Source organism: Polypterus senegalus, chromosome 1 (assembly GCF_016835505.1).
Source record: "Polypterus senegalus isolate Bchr_013 chromosome 1, ASM1683550v1, whole genome shotgun sequence".
Taxonomy (NCBI): Eukaryota; Metazoa; Chordata; class Cladistia; order Polypteriformes; family Polypteridae; genus Polypterus; species Polypterus senegalus.
Window position 1 is genome coordinate 241,266,585 of NC_053154.1, and position 19,386 is coordinate 241,285,970.

At 35.4% G+C, this 19,386-nt stretch overlaps 1 protein-coding gene across 3 annotated transcripts in view; it reads left to right on the forward strand.

Annotated features, from left to right (window-relative positions):
• The window catches only part of LOC120540126 (adhesion G protein-coupled receptor A1), a 671,523-nt gene extending 657,926 nt beyond the window's left edge, over positions 1-13,597 (forward strand). For all 3 annotated transcript variants that reach the window (XM_039770625.1, XM_039770633.1, XM_039770640.1), the window contains 2 exons: positions 211-306; positions 8,697-13,597. In XM_039770625.1, coding sequence (XP_039626559.1) covers positions 211-306; positions 8,697-9,921 — 1,321 coding nt within the window. In that variant the 3' untranslated portion in view covers positions 9,922-13,597. The remainder of the gene's footprint in view (positions 1-210; positions 307-8,696) is intronic.
• The last annotated feature ends 5,789 nt before the right edge of the window (positions 13,598-19,386 follow it).

The window sequence follows — 19,386 nt, forward strand, 5'->3', positions numbered from 1 at the left end:
GTTTCCGACTAAGGGGTGTCCCCATTTTCTTGTTAAGCTCATTTTAAAGAAATAGCTTAGATCATTCTACCACGTATCTACATTATATCATTCAGTTTACTTGATTTCTTAATACATATTTTTCTGCAGTTTAAATATTACCTTTTACAAAGTTATATTGACCATATTTGTTAATTTCAGATATTAATCTTAAATATTTTTGTTTCACAGATTTTATTTAGTTAGTGGTGGAATTCCTTTCATTATATGTGGGATTACTGCAGCAACCAATATCAACAACTATGGCAGTGGAGATGAAGCACCATAGTAAGTAAATGTGTCCGTGCTTTCTTAAAACTAAAGAAGTGATTGTCGTATGCATATTGTAGCAAGATCTCAAAATACAGTAGCTAAGAGAAATTTTAATATACACTTTTGCCCAACGTGTAATGATAATCCAAATGTTTATAACATTTAAATTAAGAGGAAAAAGTCCAAACAAATGTAAAATTTTATAGCATCTATAGTAAACCCTATCTCAAGGCATCTTGTTTCAAATGGTTTCTTAAGTTTGCTCCCACATTTAAAAGACATGCTTTGAGATTTACTGGAAAGTCTAAATTGTCCCATTGTAAATGACTGTGATTACAGGGAAACATTACGTTAACTTTAAATTTATAGTGATAATTAAACATTTAAGTTGTTATATGAAATCAGTACTAAAATATATATACTGTACACTTTTAAGTGTTACGTAGCACAGGAAATTCAGGTCAATATCTATGTGTAGCATGCCCTGGTTAGGATGCCCATATCATTTTGCTTCTTGAATAAGCTCCAGTTTCCTGCAGCCTTGCACTAGAAAATATTTTCCTGGATAAATGAGTTGCTTAGTATAGCTGCTGTAATCTTTGTTGTTCTGACTAGCCTCTGTGTATTAAACCAACCATCTGCCTTGCTTTGATATCAATCCTTTTCATTGTGTAAAAAAAATTCAACCCCAGACGGTAAGTAAATATCTAACGACCTAAAAAAAGCAAATAGGCAGCAAGTTTTGTTGCTGAGTGGAAAAAATGCATTCTTTTAAACTTTCTTACTTTCTTATAAACAAAAAAAAAAAATCCAGATTTAGTTTGATTTGAAACATTTTTATTGGGTTTTGCAAGGAAAATAAACTATTCATATTTTAGAAAACAAGATAGACCGTGGGCATTATGCTAGTCATGATAATCTTCAGTTAGGCCTGTATGCCTTTAATTGATATGTTACTTTAAAAAGTTGTCATTAGAGAAAATGGAAGTTTTTACTATCAATCTAGTTATTTTGAACATAAACACACACAGCAGCCAGCATCGTTAATTTACAGATAATTTTCATCATTAAAGTTTGAATTAGTTTTATATTTTTCAAATAATGCATATTAAATTATGTACATAAGAGCATAAAGCTGCAGGCTACAAAAAACCATTCAACCCATGCAAGTGAATCCTCTCATTAGTCCTGCCTGCTGGATACAGTCGAGCAAGAACAAGAACAGTGGAGAGGAAGAAAACTCCAACTGTGATAGAGAAAACCAGTGAGATTATCACAAAAATTAAAGAAGCTTTCAAAGTTAGTTTTTCCGCTTTGATAGTAGAGAGGAGTGGAGTTTATTACTATTAAGGTTAAGACGTTTTAGGAAAAAAAATCTTACCTAGATTTTTTTTTTTTTACAGTCTTGCAGCCACATAATGATATTTCTAGACCTCACTAAAAAATTTCAAGGTGGGTGCACTGCAAAAAATATGAAGTTCAGAAAAATTAAAATAATAAACCAACCATCTGCTTAGCATTTTTTTGTTTGCCCAACGTTGGGGCAAATTTGTCATATAAAGTTTATTTCATAAGTTATAAAGTGATTTATGTCAAAGTAAACTTGAAAATTCAATTAACTTTTATTTACTTGTCAAATGTACTTACAATCCTTTATCAAACTTGCTTACATTCTGTAAATTAGCTCACCTAACATTCTAGTTTTTAACAGTTCAATGATATCTTAAACTTAATACACTTTATGACTACACATTGCTTATAAATTAACTAATTAGTGCCAGTTCAACTCTAGTGCCTATTAGTTTAGTACATTTGAAAATACTATGCAGCTGGTTGCTTTAAATTTTTTAAATTTAACAACCAATTGAAATTTCTTCAATAGTCAAAACTAGGAAGGGCCAGTGATCAGTACAGGGTACACTTATGCACATTTCATCAATTCAAGTTTCTTAACTGCCTTATAAACATGACTTAGAGATTTGAGAGAAAAATTTAAATATATATTCACCAGATTAAAGTGAGAAACCTGCAGTTCCACACTTGGAGTTTCAGTGATGGAATGTGTTATTTGTTATTGTATTTATATGTGCATTTGATTTGCTTTGTTGCTTAGTAGAATAATTTGCTGTGTCGTATAAAAATTTTATGTTTTCTTTTTATTATTATAGTCATATGGAAACAATACAGTGCATTGTCTGGCTTTAACATCCACATTCAATATAAAATAACTTTTTGGGGTATATTTATTTAATAGATGAAAGTAAACTAATTTGAATTCATTTTAATGTATCTGAGTCTAAATGGTTCTTTAATTATTACCACTGACCATGGCTGCAACATTAAATGCCTTGGACAAAGACAAAATGGCATCTCCACCAGCTGGGAGACCAACCTATGACTTCGTGCTTTAGATCATTAAATATTGCACATTGCCCGACATTGTTTTCTTTAAATCATCTTAAATCAAAATATATATTTTGCCAATATATACTGCTCAAAACAATCAGAAACAGACTTCATGAGGGTGGCCTGAGGGCCCGACGTCCTCTAGTGGGCCCTGTGCTCACTGCCTGGCACCGTGGAGCTCGATTGGCATTTGCTGTATACCAGAATTAGCAGGTCCACCACTGGTGTAGATGAGAGCAGGTTCACTCTGAGCACATGTGGCAGACGTAAAAGGGTCTGGAGAAGCCATGGAGAATGTTAAGCTGCCTGTAACATTGTTCAGCATGACCAGTTTGGTGGTGGGTCAGTGATGGTCTTGGGAGGCATATTCATGGAGGGATACACAGACCTCTACAGGCGAGACAAGGGCACCTTGACTGCCATTAGGTATCGGGATGAAATCCTTGGACCCATTGTCAGACCTTATGCTGGTGCAGTGGATCCTGGGTTCCTCCTGGTGCACGACAATGCCCAGCCTCATGTGGCGAGAGTATGCAAGCAGTTCCTGGAGGATGAAGGAATTGATACCATTGACTGACCTAACTCCAATAGAACACCTGCCAGGTTGTACCTCAGAGTGTTCAGAGCTCAGTGATGCCCTGGTCCAGATCTGGGAGGAGATCCCCCAGGACCCCATTTGTCGTCTCATTAGGAGTATGCCCTGACATTGTCAGGCATGCATACAAGCACATGGGGGCCATGCAAACTACTGAGTATGACTTTGAGTTGCTGCAATGAAATTTTGGCAAAATGGACTAGCATGCCGCATCATTTTTTCACTTTGATTTTTCGGGGTGTCTTTGAATTCAGCTCTCTGTAGGTTGATAATTTTCATTTCCATCAAACGATGTGGCATCCTTTCATTCCTAACACATCACCATATCAGTATAGATATCCATCATGATTTTTTCCCATTGAGATCTGATATGTTTTTAAAGTGTTCCTTTCATTTTTTTGAGCAGTTTATATTTGGACCAACCCTTTTTTGAAATCATCAGAATTTAAAAGTACATATGGTACACTATACTAAAAAGTGACTAAAATAAGAATATATTTTTGTCTAAAGACTATATCTAAATCAAAATCAAACAGCAAAAATTATCATGTAAAATATCCCAAGTGAAAAATGAACAGCATGTTTTTCATTTAAAAAACTCATTTGAGTTACTGATTACAAAGAGATAGTTTTTTGACTAAAGTCATTCATTTTTGTTAACAAATATTATATGTTAAAAGTAGTAGTACTAGGGTGTTGTACCGTGTTAGCCATTATGAATGTAGAGAAGAGCCAAGCAAAATGACACCTTTTATTGGCTAACTAAAAAGATTACAATATGCAAGCTTTCGAGGCAACTCAGGCCCCTTCTTCAGGCAAGATGAAGGAATTGATACCATTGACTGACCTAACTCCAATGTTAAAAGTAAGTAAGTAAGTAAGTAAGTAACTCCGATGTTAAAAGTAGTTAAATTAAAGCAAAAACATTTTAAAATAAAAAAATGATATTTGTTAATTTCTACTGCACATTCACAGAAAAATAATTAAATGAAAATGTAAAATGTAATTTTGCTAATTTACCAAATACTTATAAAAAAGTAATCAATGACAGGTGTGCTACTTTTGTCTGTAGGGCTTGTGATTTTAAGCAGCATAGAGAATAAATAACTCCAGAATTTCTCCATTTCCAGTAATCTAGTGTGGCCACTAGAGGGCACTGCAGCTCCTCAAACCCAGAACAGAAGTGCAGTCACGCAGTCAAAAGGCTTCAACAAACGTGGTTTTATTCGATCCAATACCTTAAACAGGTTTCAGTTCTCCTTTAACAGATTGTCCTCCACAATAATTCCTCCATCTCTCCTCCAGGCAAGCTTTGTCCACTTCCTCCCGACTCTGCTCACCTGGATGAGGCTGGATGGCTCCTTTTATCCCAGGACCTGGGAGTCCTTCCAGTGTCAAGTGATTACAACCTGGCAGCACTTCTGGGTCAGGTGGAACCTCCTCTGAGACTACATGTCCCAAGGTTCCCTGCGGGATATGAATGAGAGCTTTGCCCGAGGGAACCCATCACCTAGCATATTGAGGGAATAAAACAGCCCCCAGAGACGGTCCTTCCCCGTCTTCCCATTTTATCCTGGCCAGGAAAAATACTGACAACACATCTGGCCAGGACACCTGTCCATCCATCTAGAGCTTCCCTTCTGGGTAAGGAACCTTCTTCTTTCTTGGTCGGGATGCCTACCCATCCACCTGGGGCCTCTCGTCCAGGTAAGGAACTTTCCCCTCTCCTGACCAGGATGCCCATCCATCCCATTTGACACATACACTACATATATATAATACAGTATGTCTTTATGACTTACTTTTTGAATGTAGTGCAAATACAGTGTAAATAAATGTAGGCCTTGCAGATTCTTATATTTTTGTATAAATGAGTATAAAAGGCATTTTTTATTAAATTATTCAGTGAACACTGTGTGCACTGTCTCAGCTGATCCTACTCACCCTCAGGACCTGATGGTCCTTGGTCCCCGGTTTGTGCTCTTACCACATGGCCCTTGTTGCCAGTCACACTGATTCTCAATGCAAAACAAGTCACTGGGGGACTGAAGCAAAAAATAAAAATCAATGACTTACAAGATAACACTTGCATAGGATAAAGCTGGACAGATGAATTCACAAACAAGTCTGCCTGCTTTCACACTTTAAAGGTGGCAGATGCACAGTTCATTGGATATGTAAACACTGAATCTCACCAGTGAGTCGGCATAATACCAAAGTAACACATATTTTACTAGTAATAAGCTTGAAATAAATGTAGTGAAAAATTACTGCTTAATGAGAAATTACATTAAACCAACACACAGAAACCAGTGATGTGAACAGATATGTTAACTGTTTAGCTAATTCAAGATATTGATTTTTTTGCCATCAGTTGTTGAAAGATACTGACAAAATTTTAAAAAATGAATGAAACACAGAAAACAATGGCACCTACATTAATTAATAGTTAATCATTGTTGTGCAGAGAAATTTGAAATTCTCTTATTTTTGGATGTAGAAGTGACACTGCAAATGAAATTATTCATAATGAATCATACATGCCATCCAGAATCTAATTATGTATTTTTATTTTGTAAGCTGTAAGGGTATTTTTTCAGTAATGTAATAATAATGATTACCAATGTAAAATGAATACCTGCTCATAAGTCAGATCTTCATGTCAATATTCATGTTCTATGACTGAAATACCCATAGATATAACTCGACTTGGCCCACTTTTAATCCTATGTAAGAGATGGAAGACATATTGCATTTACTCCTACATCACCTCTGCTTCACTATCTCCACTGACTTCCAGTTGCTGTGAGGATCCAGTTCAAAACTCTTGTGTTGACATTTGGTTTTCTGAATGGTTCAGCTCCTCAACATCTCCAGTCTCCATATGAGACTCCAAATGTCCCTTCAAGATGTCTCCATTCTGGCTCTGCCTGTTTGCTGGCCATCCCTCTTCTTTCATGCCATGCCAAGAATGGACAATGTTTCTCCATTTTTGCTCCAAAGCTGAGGAATAATCTCACTTTGTCAATTTAAACTGCACCTAATTTAGTCATGTTTAGGCATATTTTGAAAATGCAACTTTTCATTAAGTTGTGTTGGCACTGCTTAGTCTTTTACAGGATATCTGCTGTTGTACTGTTTTAGACATCAAATTATCAAAATATATTTTGTTACCTATTATTGAAACATGTGGAAATAAGAATTAAACATTATAAAAAAAACTCATATCTATCATTTTATTTTTCTATGTCCTATTAGAATAAATCATGTCATAAGTGTTGTAAAATGTCAGAGTAGTATATCATATGATTTCTAACCTTGTACAATGTTATTAGACTATGGGAGAAAATTGGAAGTAACTAAATATGATTTTTAACAGACTAGCATTTAAACAGGAAAAACAATGTCTAGCTATTACATTATGCCATATTTATGTACATAATCCATCCATCCATCCATCCATCCATTATCCAACCCGCTATATCCTAACTACAGGGTCACAGGGGTCTGCTGGGGCCAATGCCAGCCAACAAAGGGCACAAAGCAGGAAACAAACCCCGGGCAGGGCGCCAGCCCACCGCTTATGTACATAATAATCGTGTTAAAATTTTCAGGTATAATAATAAAATAGAAGAGAATGTTACAGAAAAAAAATTGAATGTGAGCATCAGTAGGCTTTGCGCCCTAGTAAACAAGTTACTCAAACTATTCTTTAACATTTCAGTAATTATACTAGTCTGAAGTAAAATTTTTACCATATATCTGTACTGTAGGTTCTAGAGGCACCTCACTCCACCACCTAAAGAAATTCCTAACAAACTCTAAAAATATACTCATGTCAGGCAGTTTTCACAGGGTTATTGAGTAGTTTGTAATGCAATTGGGCTTCACAAAATCACATCTACAGTATATTGGCAGAATAATCAACCATGAGAAGTTACCATGCTGGAAAAATCATCTCAAAGGCAAGGCATTTTGAACAACATCCAGGCTCTTAAGACAATCATTGGGCAAAATAGGATTATGGCAGAGTAAGTTAAAAACATCACTATGATTGCTTTCTACATACTAATATACCTGAACAGTTTTGAAACAATTTTGCATGGACAAATGAGTCAAACGTGGCATGTACCTTGTTACATTGAAAGAAAAGCTAACACTGAATTCCAAAGTATGAATTTTATACCTATGCTTAAGCATGTTGGTGGTAGGATCATGAAGGTTATGACCTTCATGACTAGCTATCATGCTGTCATTAAAAGATCCATGAATACTGTAATGTATCAGAAGATTCCTTAGGAAGCTGGGTCATGGCATGAAACACTGACCTAAAACACATAAGCTAGTCTAAATCAGGAGATATCTCTCTCTCTATTTTTTGTTTTTTTAACAATGTTGTCTGGGTGCACCTAGGTTAGCCCTTTGCTGCCCTTTATGATGCCATACTCTCTTAATGACCTGTTTTAACAACACGAGAAATATGGTTAGTTTTTTTTAACCCCAGGTCACATAGGTCAAGTCTAAATCATAATGGCTGATAAAAAAAATAATGCTTTACAATGGCTTGGTCAAAGGCCAAATTTAAACCCCTTTTTATGGTAAGACCCTAAATAAGCAAATCATGCTTTAAATCCCAAAAATGTCATGTTGATATAGTACTATAAGGAGGCATGAGGTAAAATTTCTCAATAAATCTGATATAATGATAAATATCTGGTCTATGTTTGTTGTTTGCAAAAAGTGTCAGAATCAATTAATGAGCGTAAGAGAGTAATTTTTCACAAATTCTATCGGCTGTTATACTACTTTAATAAATTAAATAAGTATGTATCAACATTTAGTGTTTTTATTTACTCAGAGTGGTAATTGTCCAGTATTAGTTAATACACTGCACTGAGAAAATAATACTGAAAATCAGATGGGGCAATTACTTTTCTCACTAGTTTATGTAAGCGCCTCTTACATGTTAATACTTTTCTGTTGTTTTAAATAAACATGAAGAAGTACTGTTTCGATATAATGTCTTTTCACACTATGAGAATGTTTATGCAGCCTGAAGTGATGTGTTAAGATTTTTAAAATGGGAAATGTGTTATTTAAAAAGTAAATGGTTGTTCATTTTTGACTGTTAATAGCCAGTCTTGGTGCTGCACTTGGGTTTTGTATTTGACGCTTGTAAGATAAATTTGGCCTTTATGTAAATGGATGTTTTGTTAGGATTAGCCTCTTGAGAACATTTTAATGGAAGTTTTATTCCGTTTTCGGAAACGCAAGACAGGGTATAATAGTCTGAAAATCCTGTTCTTATCTTATCGGTCTGGGAAACACATATATACTGTGAAGTTGTATTTAGATACTTTGAGTCTTACTGTTTATTAATCTTATTTTTTCACCATTTCTACAGCTGTTGGATGGCGTGGGAACCTAGCCTTGGAGCATTTTACGGTCCTGTGGCATTTATCGTTTTGGTCACTTGCATATATTTCCTCTGCACATTTATACAACTAAGACGTCATCCTGAACGGAAATATGAACTGAAGGAAATGACCGAGGAGCAGCAGAGATTAGCAGCCTCAGAAGTAGGCCACTGTCACATGGCGGATACAGGATCTGTGTCTCAGACCACTTGCTCTGTGATTTCTGCATCAATGCTGGAAAATGAGCACTCATTTAAAGCTCAGCTTAGAACCACAGCATTTACTTTATTCTTATTCATCACTACCTGGACATTTGGAGCTCTTGCAGTCTCTCAGGGTCATTTCTTGGACATGATTTTTAGTTGTTTATATGGGGCTTTCTCTGTAACATTGGGACTTTTTATTTTGATCCATCACTGTGCAAAAAGGGATGATGTTTGGCATTGTTGGTGGTCCTGTTGTCCATCAAGAAGGAACACGTATTCCGTGCAGGTGAATGTCCGTCCAAAGGTAAATGTGAATGGAGATACAAAGGTTCACTCTCACTGTCTCTTGGACTCTCCGTGTCCTGGAAAAGCAGTCCCAGGATATAACCAGTCAGTTTCTGGACCATGCAAATTAACCAATCTTCAGACTGTGCAAAACCATGTGAATTGCCTTTCTCCTGTCACCCCATGCTGTGCTAATATGCACAGTGAGCAACTTATTGATGATGAACCCCACATTCATGTGCATTCAGAGGAAAATTTTCGGCCCAATATGCACATCCATAGATGTCTCAAAAGTAGGACTAAACCAAGGCACTTTACACGTCACAGGACTGCAGGAGACCGGGAGTATGCCTACCACATCCCTTCCAGCATTGATGGGAGTGTTCACAGCTCTCACACGGACAGCCCACGCAGTACGCATGAAGGCCACACCTGTCACCGACGAGCGTGCTGTGCTCAAGTAGACCCATTCCCTACAATAAGTCAGCCTGAAAGCAGTGAGGCCAGCACTGTTCTGTACGGCTGCAGTAAAATGCCTGATGAAGACACTGTGCACCATACGGCCCATTTAGAGATGCACCCGCGGAGACAATCGTTCCCTCAAAACCCACCCAATCAGAATGGAATGCTAAAAGGAAGTTTGCATGAAGGGCTTATGTACAGTTCAGATAGTACAGGAAATATTAGAACTGGCCCGTGGAAAAATGAAACTACTGTGTAGTTTATGGGCTTTGAATTACCTTCTTCTTTTGAAGTAACTCTGCATTCAGTTCCTGTACTCTTTTATTTTGTGTCTGTTTACATATTTTTATTCAGTAGTTATCCTCACCATGTTTGTATAACAACCTCACTAAAAGTGCAGTATTATTCAGTTCATTTCTCTGTCGGTTACACCATTTTTCTTTTCACTTCTAATGAATTCAAAAGGGCACGAGTGAAGCAATGCATTTAACCTCAAATAATATTAAAACACACACACACACACTTGTATTAAGAATAACCGGATGAAATTATGTAGAAAACATTTGCTTGGCTACCTGGATGTGAGACTTTTTACCTGAATCACAGACTTGATTTCCTTTTCTATTTAAAAATATGAGAGTGTATTTGTGTGTTTGTGAAAGATGAACTATTCCAAGAGGCAGTGTTCTCAGAACTGGAATTAGAATATTTTTTTTTGTGTGTGTGTGTTTATTCCTCAGTCAGGCACGTTGTGTAACAGAGAATTTAGCTGTATTTTGCTAAAATTATATATATATATATATATATATATATATATATATATATATATATATATATATATATATATATATATATACACCAGCAGTCAAGAATTAATTGCATTTTCTTTTCTTAACTTATGCATATTATACCGTGAAACATCATTAAAAATGAAAACTCATACATTCCTTTTTTATATATTTTTTCATTAAGGCCGATAAAGTATACAAGAGATGCTGCCTCTTAGAAAACTGTTATGCTGCTTAGCCTGTAAACAATTACATTTAGTATTCAGTCTGTGTAATGTCTCAGTATCCACCCAGAAAGATGTATTAAATTACATTGTCACTGTTAGATCAATGGTGCTTCAATGGTTGTATCTTGCATGGCACATGTCAGGGTAAACCATTCGCTGTTTTAGTGTTATATGTGAAAAACAAGAGTATTGTGAAAGGCTGTGATATAATGTTGATATTTAATGTTACAGCGTTATGAAACCACAAAAAATCACTGCACTATCTAATGTGGAAAGCCACAGTGTGTAGAAACAATATTACAGCAGTATTAGAAAGCCACACTAGCGGTTGGTTGTTCATTATTTTAATACAACGCATGCAGTGCTTGTTGTATGTAGCTATGTACAGTGTTTCTGCAATTGCTTCCAGTAAAATCGGGATCCATATTAGCTAAATGAGTCTGTCCTTGAGAATTACCTGTACTCTTTTAAACCACATTTCTTTTAATATTTATAGCTTTTTGGTTGTGCCTTTGCAGCATTAGGTAATGAAGGATTAGAATGTTTGTGGAGCCACTCCATTCAGTCTGATAAAAATACAAATATAATTTGGTCAGAGGTTTATATATTTACTTTTACGAACCCTTACATTAGGTGGTGTTTTGTCTCCCAACATCTGACATTGTAGTTTAAATATAGTCATTTCTTCACATATTTGCATGATGTGTGAAAAAAGATACTAATGAAATCAACATAAAAAAAACTTGATTAAAGGGGAGTTCAAAGTACATGTCTCATGAAACTCCTTTAAAGTAGCATGATAATGGGTTTAAAACATTCTGCAATCATTTACTTATGTAACTGGTTTTATTATATATATTTTTGTATAAACATGTTGACATTCTTATTTAATAAATAAAAGGAAAAAACTAAACTTATGCAGGGTGTTCCACCAGGTATACTATGATTAAAGTGTTGATGATTTTTCTCTCTTTAGATGTTTTACTTTCAGACTGACAATATTACATTTTGTTTTGCTGGAAATGCTGTAGATAACTGGGATGGAGCAGCAGGAACAAAAAATGTGTATTTTCAAAGAACTTGTACTAGAAACAACTACCTGAAGGAAGAAGAGTCGGGTAAATTTCAGGCAAAAATAATTCTTCCTGCACATTTTGCCTTTTATTCTTTATCAGAATGGGAACTACTCAAACCTGGTTAAGCAACAGTGTCTCTGGACTCTTTCTGTGTGTTTGACCTCTTTTCAGTTTTACTTATAATTTACTTAGTTTTATACTTGAAATTTGAATGGTGAATTTGGGCTTTATTTAAAATTACTTTTAATTATTTTATTTTATTCTGTTTTACCAGGTCCCATTATTTGCCAAAATCAATTAAGTGTTGAGTGGACACTGCTGGTTTAAAATAAAAAAAAAAAACAATTTCTTCTTCCTTCACAACGATAGCCTCCTCATTCCTCCATAGCATTTTGAAAAATACAATATGGATCTGAGGAGAGTTAAAACGGAGGAGTTATGACAGCAAGATAAGTACATGGCAATATTTCTTAAAATACCAAAGGTAAAAGAAATTCAAAAAATAAAGTTAAACTGGGGTTTCATTTACTGGTGGAATTAACTTTCTGATTACCAGATTCAGAATTTCCAACTTTCCTTCACTTCACATTACTTCACAAGTAATAATTGTAATAGTAATGAGTGAAACAGGTAACTTTTAAGCCGCATACACTATTCATTTTGCAGGCAAGTTTTAAAATTGTGAAATGCTCAAGTTTTTTGAGGTGTGGAAAGAATGGAAAACTGCCATTCATACTTGCGTCTTTATTATTTTCTTTAGCTGCATAATGCACATAATTTATTGTACACTAGTGATAGAAATTATATTTATGCTCTCATTCAAATCACCACGGAAGAGTGCAATTTTTTTTTTTTTTTAAATGCATCATACTACATATTTTTCACACAAAAATGCAACCAAATGAGTCCGGTGTATTTTTTTCACTAGAGATCTTTTTTCAGATACGATACTAAATGACAGGCAGATGCATGCAGAATAAATGTATTCAAATGCTTCCAGACAAGAGCATTTTAATTTCGCTGGAAGTGAAACAGTTTTTGTTTAACTAATTGTTTGCTTAGGGAAACACTCATTTTTTCTGTGAATTGTTTTACTCATTACTAATTATTAAAAATAATAAAATGCAGATCTACAGATCATAATGTTACTGTCATCTGATAATAGCTTAGAAAGTCATACCACACAAAGTATACAGTATTTTTAGAGGCCAAATTAGACCCATTTGAAAATTATTGTTCGGATATTTTTGCTCCTGCAGTAAAGTCCTAGTCTGAAACTGAAAACAAAACTCAATATAATGTGGAAAAAAACAACACCTATTCATAGCATAGTTGCTGAGCCTCCCTGAATATGAAGGGGAGGTAGTGGACCTGAACCCACTAGGTTAATGCTCAGTATCTGAGTCCAACTGTTATTTACTTTTTGTCTCTTTGTTTATGAGCATTTTTGTTTGTTTGTTCAGATTAATTTTAAAGTGTACATTGTGAAATGTTTCATCATATCACACATTACGTGCACTCATCTGTAATGTATTATCTTTGGCTACTAAAGTGATACAAAAGCCTGCTTTCCAATGCCAACGCGACAATATTTTGCTTTTATATGCATAATGTACATTTTGAAAATGTCATAGAAACAGATTGATTTATGTGTTTGTGAATGTTGATGTTTTGTATTCTAAATCATTCTACCATCACTGGGCATTGCTCCACTGTTCCTTGCTATGTAGCTGGTCAGATATCCTGTGTTAGGATGAGGCAGTGCTACTGTGACAGACCCCAAAGTTGCCGTTCCACTTTTCTACATCTCCACAAATTCCAATAAATGTATTTTTTCACCATAATGTTATTTTTGGTCTATGTATACACCACATATAACATTTAAACATGAAAATAAAACAATAGAATCAATACATATATTTCTATATTTTAATCTATTGTATTTAGTTTCATTTATTTAAGAACTGTTCCTTGAAATTAGTTGGCATGTATTTTACTGTATTTGTTGCTGAGAATGTTTTAAGGTTGAAAATAAGTCACACTTTATTCCATCAGTGCCTGTTAAAATTAAAAAAAAATGAAATGTCCTTCCAAGTGAAGTTTGTCTGGATGTCTTAACGTTCCACTATAAATTGCAAATGTAAGAAAGAGTAATGAAAGAGAGCAGTTTTAGTTCAATGACAATCATATAGACAGTACTCTACTATACATATTTAGACAGTAAAGTCAAATTTATTATTTTCAAAACACCCTCAGACTATATACTTGAAATGAAAAGATGAATCAAAGCCAACATAAAATATGTCATCTTATATTTGTGGTCACTTCAGCGTATATATATGCATTTTAGAACATTACGTTTCGTTCCCCATCCCTCAGCCTCATATGAGTACAAGCACTGGATCAGATTAACTTAAAAATATTCCCTGAACTGTTTGTGATATGTTGCTTTTCCCAAACTGTTATTTTTGTGTTACTCTTTTTGGTTGTTAAGCTTGTTTTAATAAAGTGATTAACTTAGCAGGTGACAATATACTAGGAGGAAAGAAAGCTAGAATCACCAAATCATAACAGGAGGGCCTGGACAGATAAAGTTTAATATGAATACAAGCTTTTACAACTAGGAAGTAAAAAAATATGAGATATAATTAAACAGCGATGGGCCTAAACTTAGCTAAATGCTATATGAAGGACTTAGGAGTCATAGTGGATGCATTATTGTACAAAAGTAATTAAGAAAGCTAATATGATGTTAGGTTTAAGTTCAACTTTATTGTTATAGCATGCTGTATCAAAAGCAAATCAAGGAGAATTATGCTTCAAGTATACAATGCTATTGTGGGCTCTCATTTGTAATATTGTGTTCAGTTAGCTTCATATCATGAAAAAGAGCTAGAGAAGGTCCAGAGACAAGCTACAAGACAGACTTGGAGTCTATAAGGCACTGCTAAAACAGATTGAAGAAGTTACATCCTTTCACTTTAAGCAATTGAAGATGAAGAGATACATGGGGGACACAGATGGATGCTGGTTAAAGATATACCTTGCACAAACTTTATAGGTTTATATGGTCATTATTTTCACATGTACAGAGTAAAGTGAAATTCTTACCTGTATGTGCTTATCGACATACTACACTTCACTACTCTTTGGCACTTTCACTAGTGAGCAGAACTTCCTTACCTTGAAACTTTTGTCTTCCTGACCTGAAAAATCTCAAACATTAATTACAACCCAAGATTCTTAATGTAGTTGGCTAAGTTTTTTGAAGGCATAATATAGCTCAGCTTTTCTCAACCTTTAAGTATTTGCGACTCGAGTTTTCATAACCGTTTTAATCGCGCCCCTCTAACGTTTTTTTTTTAAAGTAGCCCACTAATACCAATTTGTTCTTTTTTCATTATTCATATATCATAGATGCATATCATATTATACCTACTTTACTTTTATCAACATTTATCTAACTCAATATTTATTTTTCTAGTATCAGAATGTAGTTTAAGTTAATTTGTTTTGGTTTCAGTAGATGTATTTTTCATATTTTCAATTCTTGTTTTCTTTTTTTCACATCTTCGCACCCCCCTTTTTGTTACTTATGGGGGAGGCCCACCCCTCAAATTGAGAACCACTGATATAGCTGAATAGCCAAGAATTATGTACTTTATAGCTGACACATAATTAATGGTGTTGACTTTTCATAATGTTTCCATACTTTTGTTTCCAAGCTATTTTTGTTAGATACCTTACTAATGTCCTTGTTATATATGAGGACTGACTGGTAAATCATGTTTTTTTGCCCCTTTTGCATTTTTCTTATATATATTTATAGAGTATTTTTAAACTGAAAACAACAGATACATTTAATAAGTTACCAAGCACGATAGTAGATAATAGTAGTTTGGGGACCTTCAAATCTTAACTGGGTAAGGTGAATGTGAGATCACTATGACAAGGGATGACCTAGGCTGAACTGAATGACCTGTCCTCTTTACCACTCTCCTTATGTTCTTCTCTGTCTATAACCTTTTGGTTTTATTTCTGCTTTTACTTTATATTGTTGCTTGTGTTCTTCTCGGTCTATAATTTTACTTTTATTTCTGTTTTTACTTTATATTGTTAGTGATGTTGGGAGGTTTATATTTTGTGACCTGTATACCTCTGATGAGGTATCAACTAACAAAAGATGCAAAGGATTTTGGCTATTTTCTTTTTGCTTTTTTAGTGCATAACACCTTCTTCCTTTTGTTGTAATTCTGAGTGAACTCATTTTTGTAGTGTACAGATTGCTTGTTTTTGTACACAGATAATTTACTAGTCTTTATTTTGGTTTTAGAATCACAACTTCATATTAACCACTTAGACCCAGTTTTCATGGCTATAGATGTTGCATGATTTTTTTGAATGTCTATTCAACTTTTTGAAATGTTACATTTATATTTTGAAACCACAGCTTAAACATACTTTTCCCAAAAAGTTTTTGATATCACTTTCCAGTTTCTTTTAAATGAATTTCTGGATAATAATAATAATCTTCTTCTTTCAGCCATCCCTTCTCACCACATCCATAAACCTTCTCTTAGGCCTTCCTCTTTTCCTCTTCCCTGGCAGCTCTATCCTTAGCCTCCTTTTCCCAACATACTCAGCATCTCTCCTCTGCACATGTCCAAACCAACGTAACCTCGCCACTCTGACTTTGTCTCCAAACCTTCCAAACAGAGCTGACCCTCTAATGTACTTGTTTCTAATCCTGTTCATCCTTGTCACACCCAATGCAAATCTTAGTATCTTTAACTCTGCTACCTCCAGCTCTGTCTCCTGCTTTCTGGTCAGTGCCACCATCTCCAGCCCATATAACATAGCTGGTCTCACGACCATCCTGTAGACCTTCCCTTTCACTCTTGCTGATACATGTCTGTCACAAATCACTCCTGACACTCTTCTCCACCCATTCCACCCTGCCTGCAATCTCTTTTTCACCTCTCTTCAACAATCCCTGTAACTCTGTACTGGATAATAATAATAATACTTTATTTATATATTTATAACTTTATTTATTTACATGCAACTCAAGGTGCTTTCCACAGATTAATCAACAAAAACAAAGCTTCACCACAATTACTTGGATTATTATCATTAAGTAATACTATAATAATTTCCAGTAAATGTAAGTATACTAAATACAAAATCAACCATGTATTGTTAAGCAATATTTAGCCAGTAAAGTTTTAGTCTTTTCAGAAAAAGGTTTTCTAATTGAAATATTTATACATTGAGGTTGGGGCAGCACGGTGGTGCAGTGGTTCGCTTCCCGGGTCCTCCCTGCATGGAGTTTGCATGTTCTCCCCCTGTCTGCGTCGGTTTCCTCCTGCAGTCCAAAGACGTGCCGGTTAGGTGCATTGGTGATCCTAAATTGTCCCTAGTGTGTGCTTGGTCTGTGGGTGTGTGTGCCCTGCAGTGGGCTGGCGTCCTGCCTGGGATTTGTTCCTGCCTTGCGCCTTGTGTTGGCTGGGATTGGCTCCAGCAGACCCCCGTGATCCTGTGTTAGGATTTAGCGGGTTGGATAATGACTGACTGACATTGAGGATGAAAATAGAACAATCGGGTCTAATTAATATATATAAAAATATATATACAGTAGTATGTATTTAGTACCCATTTAGTAGAAACCCATTTAGTACAAACTGTTTGATGTTACTAAAGTTAGAATAGATACAAAATCATATAAAACAGTCTATAGCGATTTCAGTTGAATTAGAATGTAGATGAAGTTGGTGATTACTGAATGTGAATGCTTGACCAGCTGACATGGAGATGAGGAAAACAAAAAACTCTTAAGATGGCCGTAGGAGAAAAATAAACCTCTGGAATGCCATAGACAGAAGACAGAAACAAGCAGATCAAATAGTAGGTCTGATGGTAATCAGTTTCTGCATCATGAAAGTCAGAATGACCTACACCAGCTGGTTGCCCACCTATCTCTGGGCACAGTTGATACAGTCGTCAATAAAGAATTCTCAAGGCCCTCTCGTTTGCTTTAGGTAGCCCAGGTGACTGCAGAATAGAGCACTTTTAGGAGGTGTGGTTGGCTCATTTTGCCACCACACAGGATGGGAGACAAAAACATAAAAACAAAAGCAATGGATAATGCTGGGTACTTATTAACATATCAAAGAGCTACACTTATAATTGAGATCACTATTTTATGATGAAAGCTGGTTAAAAAGGGGGTTTTTAGAAGTTTTTGAAATGTTCCTCAGATTTAGCCTGGCATATTTCTATTGATTTAAATCATGAGTCACTCACAACAACTGAGAGTACACTAAAAGGCCATCTATTAAGTGCACCAGCACCTTCCACTTAACTGATTACTAAATGCTAAATACTAAACTCACTATATGTAAAAATATTTAAAGTAGGTGAGCAGGTACAAATTAATTTATGTGTGTCCAAATAAATGGGAGAATTTGCAAGTCAGAAGATTTAAATGTTAAGTGCAGCCATCTGAACCAACTAAAAATGACTCGATCAAGGAGAAAAAAAAAGTCACCACTGGTGAGAAATAGACCACTGAATCTTAACATGGCAATAAACATGTATCCTTCCTCACAAATGTACCCAAAACAGATAGGTGGAAGCTGTGTGCGTGAAATCTCACTATACCTTTAGCTCGCATATCAACCTCAGAATGCTACAAGATATGCCAATCAGGTAAAACACAAAAAATCTGTACCCATCTTTCAGAAATCCTGTATGTTAATGAAAACAGCTTATTGCAGTGGCTTTCCAGTTACAAGACCAAAATCCAAACAAGCACCATGTAATATTAATCACAATATCCACATTGTTTCTTTACCCATTGTCATGCCTACTAGCAATTTGTATGTTTTAGTTTATGTTTTTTAGTTATTCAATAACTAAATATGTTCAACCTCAGCAAATTCATATAACTTCAGATATGATATACTCTTTCAACAATGTTATGCATTGGCTGCAGTGTACAGATATATATATTTTTTTCAGAGTTATTGCAAGTTATTTATAAAACAAATTTCAGTCTTTAAAGCAGAAGTAGAGTCTGAAATTGCCATCCTCTTTAATAAAATCCCTGTGTGCGTCCAGGTGTCCGTGTGTGTGTGTCTTCTGGTGAAGTGCCCATGCGCACAGTACCGTGGACTCACACACACTGGAAGCTGGGCACACAGTGAATGGCCACTCATGATAAGAAATAAAGGACAACATTGCTGGGGAGAGTGCTGATTGGGTAGTAGCGACCGTGCACATAAAATCCGTTGCTGCAGAGACGCCACACATACAATAATCAGCTGCACGCCAGCACAGATTAAAATACTTGCTGAGGAACTAAACAGTACTTGCTGGGGAGACGACACAGGCACGATTATCAACTGCACGCCACACATTACATCAGTTGCTGGGGACACTGCTCATTGCCCAATGTTGTGACAGAAAATTAAATTCATATTACAGACAACAAAGCCAGTATTACTGTCAGAGAAAATTACAAGCATTTTACGGAAATACAAACCAGTATTACTGCGAGAGAAAATTAAAGACACACAATACAGTGACACATATTACGGCCACATACAAGCCAATATTACTGTAAGAGAAAATA